The sequence below is a fragment of the Lacerta agilis genome, chromosome 5 (genome assembly GCF_009819535.1).
Source record: "Lacerta agilis isolate rLacAgi1 chromosome 5, rLacAgi1.pri, whole genome shotgun sequence".
NCBI lineage: Eukaryota > Metazoa > Chordata > Lepidosauria > Squamata > Lacertidae > Lacerta > Lacerta agilis.
In genome coordinates this window covers 57,576,985-57,586,622 of record NC_046316.1, presented here as the reverse complement: position 1 = coordinate 57,586,622, position 9,638 = coordinate 57,576,985, and the positions used below count along the sequence as shown (strand labels likewise).

The window sequence follows — 9,638 nt, the reverse complement described above, 5'->3', positions numbered from 1 at the left end:
CAAGTTCCTCTAGCACCTGCGTTTTCCAAATGTTGCAGGATATAAAGCCTGCTTTTGGAGCCTCCTGGGATCAGATCCCCTTTTCTAATACAAATACTTTGAAAACATTAGTGATGGCACAAGTGGTATTTAGAGTGGGGACTGAGGGACACGTGTACACAAATTGAGAAGTTGCTGTGAAGTAAGAGTTTCTTGGCCAATATATATATGTGTGTGTGTATTTGTGCCACTAATCCAAACGCAATAAATTGTGTGCATTGTTTTAAAAGTCACATTAACTTGGCACATGTGCTCAAATGCATCTTTCCAAGCTCTTGCTACGGCTAGAATAAAACTGTAATCAGATTATTGACTTTTAGCTTCTGTAGCAGTAGCTGGGGGTGGGAGCCTGGTATATTTTATTTATTTGTGGAATGCCTGGTCTTGTGTGTGTGTGTGTGTGTGTGTGTGTGTATGTATATATATACACACACACACATACTGTTTGCTCTGGCTTTCATTTAATGGCTCATGCCACCAACAAGCCTTATTAGTATGACCTGGATATAATATTTGAGGGAGGTGGGGGAAGTGAGATTAAAAAGCTCCTGTTTGTGTTAAGCAGGCACCTCTGCTTAGTTAGATACAAATATGCAGTACAGGGGTGGCTGAGGAACATGTTGCCTCAACTAGATCAACCTTAGCAAAAAATAATAATAATAACAACAAAGCAAATTACTGTGTGTTTTTTATGATGGCAGACAGGGAAATTGTCTGAGGATTTTCACCTGGATAAATGGGATGGTTATGTTTGGCAAGCAGGCATTGCCAATACACACACACACACACACACACTCACGAAGCAAATCAGAGAGGCCAGGGGCTAAACAATGACTTTGGAGAAGCTTGGCACTGTTTCATTTTCTACATAGCTAAGAATTCAGGAACTATAGCCCTGCTATCCGTATATTACACTGTCAGGAATGGCTTTTAGGTTACAAGAGGAAAAATGCATGGATGGCTCTTGCTTTTTTGGTAGCAAAATATATTGTCTATTGTTTATCTATGTTTGTTTAAATAAAGTGTAAATATTTTTTTTAAAAAACCAGCCCAATGGCAGACAGCAATTGGATTTGAAAAGGCAGAACATCATTGGGCTCCTGTATGGACCAAGCAGCTGCTCAGGTCCAGCTCAGCTTTATTGAAGCTCATATATAGAGCCCTGTTCAGTTGTCATTCAAGTACAAAGCGCCAGTGTGGCCCTGCCTTCAGCCCTGTTGATGGGCAGGCTCCCTGTGCAATCGGGGTTCTTGTGTGGGGAGCCTACATGAGTACAGCCTGTGCCACCACATTTGCTATGAGTATGTTCGAAGCCAGAAGGAGCAAGTACAACAAGGGGGCCAGGCTAAAGGTGTGATTCCACAGTCCTTTGTTAACGAGCTGAACAGAGTCGTGTCTTACCCCCATCCATCTTCATCACATTAATAGAGAGTGATGCAAGGAAAGAAATTATCCGATAAACATGTGGACACGTAAAGCTGTTACAACATTCTGCAAAGAGGTTTTGGGGATTATATATTGCACATTGTACATATAGATCACCCTGCATGACTCAAAAGTTAGTAGTTCTTCCTGTATTATATCGAGAGGATTAGCAGCAGCTTCTCTACTAGGAGATCATCCTATTCTGTTTACATGACTAGAATGAAGGCTGATAGTTACTGGAAAAGCTTCTCTAGATGTTCAATCCAGAACTGAATCCACCGAACTGAAAATGTTAATGTATTGAAATAGACCAGCAGGAGAGGGCACAGTTAGAGAGATTCCTTCAAAACATGGTTTCTTTTCATCTCTCAAGTCAAAAAAATATGTGCCAGGGATTCTTTTTCCATCATGGTATTTATTCTTTTGGAAAGTTTATAATGTAATTACATTGCATTCTAGTCTAGAAATACTTGTGGCTGCAGTCATCTGTGTTATGTGCTTACCCACCTTTGTTTTGTCAAGTTGCAATATGTACACTTGTGCTTCAATAAAATATTATTTTAAAGGTCTGAATGTAAGAAGCGGATTTGGAAAACAAGCCACGTTCCCAAACAATGTAATTAAATCTGTGGTCAGTATGTGCATGTGTTTAATTAGTACATTCATGTTTATGACTACAGGGTGTGGAGTAGGTGAGAGCTAGCTGCTGGAGAAATCAAAGTACTGAAAGCTGCTTGTTTGGCCATTGCTGTTTTCATAGTAAGAAAAAATATTACCTCCCTCTCCTACATTTCGTTCTGGTGGTGTCATAATGGCCTGTGATCCCAAGGTCTATGCTTGTGTGTAAAAATACACCAAGCTACCTAATTCTGGTAACTGGAGGAAGTTAATTGGTACACTGTGTAACTTGGCACTCAAAATTACAGCAATCTGCTTTTGCGTTTCTCTGAGAGGTTTTGTTAAATTAGCAGGATTGGTTAAGTCTGGTGAATGCCAGGAGCTTTTTGCTTTCCGTAACTCAGCTATTGGGTAACCTTAGCCTTGTACAGTTCAATATGCTACTCCTTGGCTGTGGGTGTTAAAAATTCATTTTTTAAAAATCTCAATTTCTGGCAATAGTGTAATGCTAGGGGCATGGCTGAACCAGTGTAAGTGAAAGCTGTGCATGACTGAATGATCAGGAATGTTAGTTACTATCATTGTCTTACTGCTAATTGTTATGTATTTTATTGCATTGCTAGCCTACCACTTCTCCAAGGAGCGTAAGGTTTCATTCACCACCTTCTCATTTAATATCCAGAACACCCCTGTGAGGTAGGTTAGGCTGAGAGGCAGTGACTGGTGAGCTTCGTGGCAGAGGGGGGATTTGAACCCTGGTCTCCCAGGTCTTAGTCCAACACACCACACTGGATTGAGTTTAAATTAAGTTAGTTGCCTGTAAGTAAGAGCTGAAAGAGGTTCAAAAAGTGTTCCCAATAAAAGTTAACAAGGTAAAAGGTACGTGTCCTTGGCTGCTTTGCCATTTTCTAGCAGCTGCCTTTATCCATTGGGCAAATGGTGATTATATACCTGGGCCAAAAAGATGTGGGAAGACTGTTTTGTTACATTTTTTGTGAACAAATCTAAATAGCACCTTTATTTCTCAGTTTATGTACTTATACAAGTTGCCTTGTAGGCCTGATTTGGGATGAAAGGCAATCTTTTTAAAAAACATAGCAATAGTTGAGCAGAATCAAAGGTTTTTGCAGAAGGTCCTAGGTCCAATCCCTGGCATTTCCAGCTGAAAGGCAGGTATGTAGGAGACCTTGAAGAGCTGTGACCAATCTGAGCAGATAGTACAAAGCTGGGTAGAACAGTATGACTCAGTATAAAGACAGTATAAGAATAAGTGATTCATACATTCATAGCCTTGTGAACTAGCTTGAAAAAGAAAAATGCAGTGTACATAGGCCCTTGTGCAAGGAGCCTCTTAACACAGAGCACTGGGGAGTGTTGCTATTAAATAAATACTCCTTATCCGTTATTGTTTATGTAACGCTTTTAATATGCAAAGTGCTTTACAATCTTCAATTTTCTTGATCTCTGTCTCATGGTTGACTATATAATGGTCCTTAGTCAAATTCTCTCTATTGTGAATCTTCTCTCTCCCTTCCAGAGAAGCATCTTGTTTGCCAGTTGTATCTTTTGCAGCAAAGTAGAAGCTATTTCCTGGCTTTGTAAGCATTTATATACACCAACTTGAAAGTATTATACATAGAGTTCATGTGTACAGCTGAGGATTAATGCTCAACTGACATGCAACAGGCCTTCCTATTGCTTTAGTAAAACTTTTGCAGACAACATTTAGTACAAAAGCATGCCATCTTGTCCCTCAAGCCTGCTGTTGTTGCTGCCTAGTGGTCTCAGTTCCTCTTTGAATGAGCATTTGGTCCATAATCAGTTTAACCCACTTGTATTGACAAGGATGCATTTCATTCAAAACTCTGAACTGGACAGAAATATTATTTGAAATACTGTTATCCTTGTCCATATATACACCAGGGAAATAACACAGAAATTTGCTGGCCCTGGCTGAGTTCTGTAGCTCTGCTGATTTAGCATGACTATAGAATGTCATGCATGCCTTGAGCTGACTCTCTCCACTCCTTGTTTTCTTGGTCCCGTCCCCCCGAAAAATTCTTTAGTATGTGCAACAGAGCTGAGTAGTGAAACATACCTATGGGATACTGTCAGTGCATTTGTTCAGGGCCTAAGCCTGTACTATCCACTCAGCCACCCTCTCAATATTTAGACATAGTTTAGCCCTCTCAAAGAACTTTGTTGTAAAACTTAAACGCAGTCAGATTGGAATCCTACATGCACTTACCTGGGAGTAAGGCTCATTGAACTCAATAGGTCTTACTCCTGAAAAGACAGCTCTAGGATTGCATTGCTAGTGATTATTATAGTTTGCACTTAGGATATGGGTCCAGGTGGTGAACTGCACAGCTATGAGAAACAGTGAATTTCCAGTCCTTTCCTATTTTAGGTCGGGGTGGAGAACCTCATGCTTGGTGTGTGTGTGTGTGTGGAATACCTCTGTACCCTTGGGACTCTCGCCTGTCATGGCCCCCTTGACTGCTTTTGCCTGGCTTGAAATGTTCTTTTGCTGCGGTAATTCCTCTTCCTTGCCTGAATGGAGAGAAGCATGTGTAGGGGACCTCTGACCTCTGTAAAGTTGGAATGTAGGTTCATCCCAGCTTTTGCTCTGCCCACTTTTGTCTATAGCCATGCTCATCTCTGTTGTATGGCCCCCTGCAAGTTGCTCATGAAGCAATACTGCCCTTGAGCTAGGATAGGCTTCCCACTCCTGTTTTAAACCATGCAGCTTCTCTACGTCAGTATTCTCCTCTGCAGTTTCCTACAGGGTAGCCCAAGAGTACAGTGTAAATATTTCTGTGAAATATTTTGTAGCACAGAAGACTATGCTCTGCCATTATTATTATTTTTACCTCTGTTAAAGAATCACCAATGCATTTAAAGAATCACCAATGTGTTTATTTATAAGGGATACCTGTTGGTGTGCCTGTGTGGGTACTCCAGACTCAGTTCCTACAGAAAAACTTCCTGAGTGTAGAAGTGTGGATACCGATACTGTACACACTTTCAAAGGTGGTGCGCTCCTGTGTGCCTGGATTGCGCACTGGAAAATCAAATGCTACACCTTGTGCCACTTGATGGAGTATTAAGGAATCAGGCTGCTAACCTCTTGGGCCTTCTTGTACTTTTTCCAGTTGATCAGCATTCACTGTTTCCTTACCATGCAGTGTTAAGAGATTTACACTCTTTGCAATACAATAGGAAATTACATTTTACAGCTCCTAGTTCTGTACAGGCACATGGCGGCCTCACCTCTTTTCAAGTTTGTCTTCAGAGATACTATCCATGATGCATCAAGTATGCAAAGAAGTTCATTAGCTTGGAGGAGAGAGGACATGCTTCACAAAAAACGATACTTGTGCCACCTTCCGTTGTCTCAGCATCTGACATTCATTGTTTCTGAAATACAACTGCCCAGAACGGTGTGCAGTGATCATTGTCTATTCCTGCTGCCCATCTTCCTCCGCTGACTGTCATCTGACTTGTGTACCCGGAAACACTCCTTTAAGTTTTGAGATCGAATCTTGGGGTTCATAATCTCTTCACCCATGGAGCTGGGGAACCAACCTCTCTCTTGATCATGCAAGCGCTCCCCAAATATCCAACCTAGATTTTTTTGAAAAAGGATGATTGTGGGTGGAGAAAGCATAATAGTGGCAGCTCAGCAAAGCAGCGATGAGTTAATGCAAGTAAGGTTCAAAACTGGTACAAGAAGGGAAGTTATACAACAATCATATCAGAATATATTAAGGGAAGCTGGTTACGTAATATTTTCTGTGTGAAGCAGATGTTGCAATTTACAAAGGCTTATAAGAATTCTGCTTCACTGGGACCGCAATGCTTTGGCAATCTGAGTGAAAAAGAGTATGAAAAATAACAAAAAATATGCATTGGCCCTCATTCATTTCCTGACAGCCCAATTAACAGGCCATATACCACCATCTGAGTGAGGAGCACTGGATCATACTGTACAATCAGTCCTTAATGCTGCAAGATATTAACTTCCTACACAGTTCCCCCGTTATGATTTTGTTGTGCATTTGTGCCTGCATTAAAACCCAAATATGGACACTTCTTACCATCATCTGTCTTTTCCAGGATGTTAAGTACATCAGCCAGTTCCAGCGACAGCTCATCTGGCTGCTGAGCCACATAAGGATGGACACACTGTACTTGAGGGCAATCTGCAAGTGGAAAAGGGAAATTACTAGTTTGCAGAACCCTTTATGAATACTATAAGAGAGAAATGGGAGGGTGTCTGCTGCTAAAATGTGTGTGTGTGTGTGAGTGTCCAACTGCTGTAATATATAGTGACCTTTTGCCTCTCTGGTCAAGGCATTAGAATAGCAAAAGTCTGTAGCATAATTGATAATGCCTGTACTACTGTAGCTACAAAGGAACCACCTTGGAGAAAAAATGGTAAGCTAGTTAGGCTGTGTCATCTCAGCAAATAATTCAACCAATGGGCCAGTGAGTGCAGTGGCTGATCTTGGGGACAAGTTGCATCCTCAGTCAGAGGTTTTGAGAAATGCATAGAATCTCATCCAAGAGGGGAAGGGATCTCAGATTAGCTTCTTGCACTTGGGTGTAACATGTAATGGTACTGATGGGGGACTGAGATGACTGGGCAGCAGACAAATATGGAACAGTGATGTTGCATAAAATTCTGTAGACAAGAATAGGGTAGGTAATCTCTTACTGAATCTTTTGGTGAAGGGATAAGAAGCTGACTTCTTGGCTTCACAAAAATTTGCTTCAGGGCGCACAATTCAAAAGTGAAGCTTAGAATGGAATTTTGTTCTGTAATTAGGACCTGATCTGCCTTTGTATCCTAGAACTGACATCGCTAGAACCCAACCAAGAGCAGTGATGTGCTCTTAAAATCCACCTGGATGACAGCTTTCTATCATTCCCTCCTTCCCCCCCCCCTTGCCCTCCTTACCCATGAGCCTGGATGTAAAGGAAACAAACTTGGTTCGCCGATTTGGAGCCAGCAAGATCATCCAGCGCTTCATTTCACTTCTGCATTGGGAATAAAGCAGGAGAGAGCATGGCAATCAGTGTTTTCCATGTAATTTGGAAAGGGTCAGTGGAATCTGTGACTTGCCACATAGGAGTCTACAAGTATAAAGCATAAATAAATCCACTTTCTGCATACTGTGCCATTCCTGCATTTCTGTCTTACTGCCCCTGCCCCTACTTTAATGGTAAAATCCATGTGTTCCCTCTCCCGTCAACCAAGTCAGTTAAGTGTCACTCATTCACACATCCTGACTCATGTGCTCCCACCCACTGGTTAGAAAGTCATGCACAACCTAAGACAATAAGGAGTTCAAGGCAAATCCATGAACTCTATTGAAAGAGCTCAGCCATATTTCAGAATCCCTTGACAGAAGACTCATTCCTCTATCCCATTTTTCACCTTCATTTTTCATGTATTGTTTTCTATAAATACCTGGAACAGTCATTCCCTTTCTTAGGGTTAAAGTGGTTTTGATATGGGAGATCTGGGATGCTTATGTCCCTGAGAAGAACAGGGGTTCAGGAGGAAAGAGCCCAGTTTTTAACCCCCTCTTTGTCTCCCTTTTTGCAGTTTAAAGAACAATAGGTTTGGGGACTCTGATTAGTCTCGGTGACAGCAGGGTTTACCGAGCCAAATTCCCCTTCCAGTAATAGCTTTGTGGACAAAAGTGAGAAGGAATATGTTCTCCATGTTCTTTTGGAGTCATGAAATTTGAGCTCAAGGGGTGAAGCCACCTTCCTTGTTCATTCTCTAAGTTAAAGAGAAGCTTTAGGGTCAAAAGAAGTGGGGGGAGCTTGGGGAAACCTCTTCAGTCTCCTGGAATCATTGCGTAGGCTGGACAGCTATTGCTGCTGCTTCTCTGCTCAAGCCAGGCACTTCCAGGTTTAAGCAGAGGGGCTGCTGAGGTTGTAGTTGTCTTTGTCGCTTACTCCAGGGAACCAGGAAGAGAGCGGGGGACAAGGTTTTTACAACAAAAGGAAGAAATATTTTCTCCTATTTACCATGTCCTCCATCTACAACAGTTTGTCGGTAATGCACGTTAACTGAATAAATTTTCTGCTCAAATGGGTGTTGAACTAGAAAGAACACTTCGAGTGCCAACTTTTCTTAATCTATCGTTAGCAACATACTTAATTTGGAGCAGAAACAGTGCTTCCCGCACTGCTAGGTGTGAAATTTTGCAAAGAAGAAGCAGTACTGGAAAGAAATAAAAAGTTTTGCATCATGCAGGATTTGGGGTAACGGTATGAAGGATGAACCCATTTGAATATGCCATCTGCACACTGGGGGGGATGGATATTATTATTATTAATTATATTTGCATACCACCTTTCATCAAAAGATCTCAGGGCAGTTAACAAGATAGTTACTACCATGTTTCTAAACTTCTGTACCTTCCAAAATGGTATCTTTTATGTACGTAACATTTATTGTGCTTAGCAAATAGGCAGTTACATTTTATATTCCCATAGGAATACTTGAAAATGTACTGCAGTATTTCCTAGGGTCCATGCATTTAATAATCTACAAATGGTCATTCATACAGGACAAAATGAGGACAGAGGTGAGAGAAGGCAGAATTCGAATGCAGTTTTGGAGCAGATATCTATAGTCGACATACCTGTGGCAATATTTTTGTCATTAGTTCAATGGGACAGAATTCAGTCTTTGGGTGTTTCAACATATTCTATCCCTTGGGTGTTTTCTCCACCACTGGAGTGTGTGTGGATGCGTGAATATTTTGTTCATGGCTACAGTATGAGTTCATAGGACAAACAAGAAGCCTCCTTTGACATCCGCCTGCCTTTCCCTCTTTGTCTGCAGTAGGGAGGGCAAATTCATTCTAGTTCTGTGGGAAGGACTGGAGACTGCATTTCCTGTACACAAGCAGCCACTGAAGCAGACCATATGACAGAATCACCAGTAAGTAAAGAATAAGTAAAGAATTGTGGTAGGAAACAAATTACCCTAAAGTGTTGCAGGATGTTGACAAAGGGCAAATGAACTCACAATCAACACTGTCATTTAGAAGACAGTCCCCATCAAATATGATGCCTATGGAACAATGCCTGTGCCTGCTTATAAATATAGGTAAGGTCATCCCAAGAGCAATAATAGTTCAGAATCTATTGTAAGAAAGTGCAATGAGATCATCCACACAATCTACAATTTCCCCAGATACTGCCTTGTTATGCTTACTGTGATGATGCCTTTAGCATGTAGCTGACTTCGCGGTCATCTGCATTTTCCAGCAGTCTCAGGATGAAGACATTTGCCAAGCTCTGTCCTTGGTCTTCCAGCTCCTCCACCCGTAGAAGTCCTCGGGGTGCAGAGTCAAACACCTGATATTTGTCACTGAGAGAGAAAAGAAAGGTGTCAGAAACACTAGTTATAGCCTAGGCTGGGGTATAAGCAGGGCCTAAAAGATGGGGCAGGGAAATAGGTGACTACATTTCTCATAGGCAAAATATTCTTTCTGAAGAATGGATGGCTTAGTGACAAAGGAGTAAAC

At 41.5% G+C, this 9,638-nt stretch overlaps 1 protein-coding gene across 3 annotated transcripts in view; it reads right to left on the bottom strand.

Annotated features, from left to right (window-relative positions):
- Positions 1-4,948: 4,948 nt before the first annotated feature.
- The window catches only part of NGEF (neuronal guanine nucleotide exchange factor), a 62,183-nt gene continuing 57,493 nt past the window's right edge, over positions 4,949-9,638 (bottom strand). For all 3 annotated transcript variants that reach the window (XM_033150011.1, XM_033150012.1, XM_033150013.1), the window contains 4 exons: positions 9,326-9,481; positions 7,046-7,125; positions 6,183-6,287; positions 4,949-5,709 (listed from right to left, as the gene is read on the bottom strand). In XM_033150011.1, coding sequence (XP_033005902.1) covers positions 5,537-5,709; positions 6,183-6,287; positions 7,046-7,125; positions 9,326-9,481 — 514 coding nt within the window. In that variant the 3' untranslated portion in view covers positions 4,949-5,536. The remainder of the gene's footprint in view (positions 5,710-6,182; positions 6,288-7,045; positions 7,126-9,325; positions 9,482-9,638) is intronic.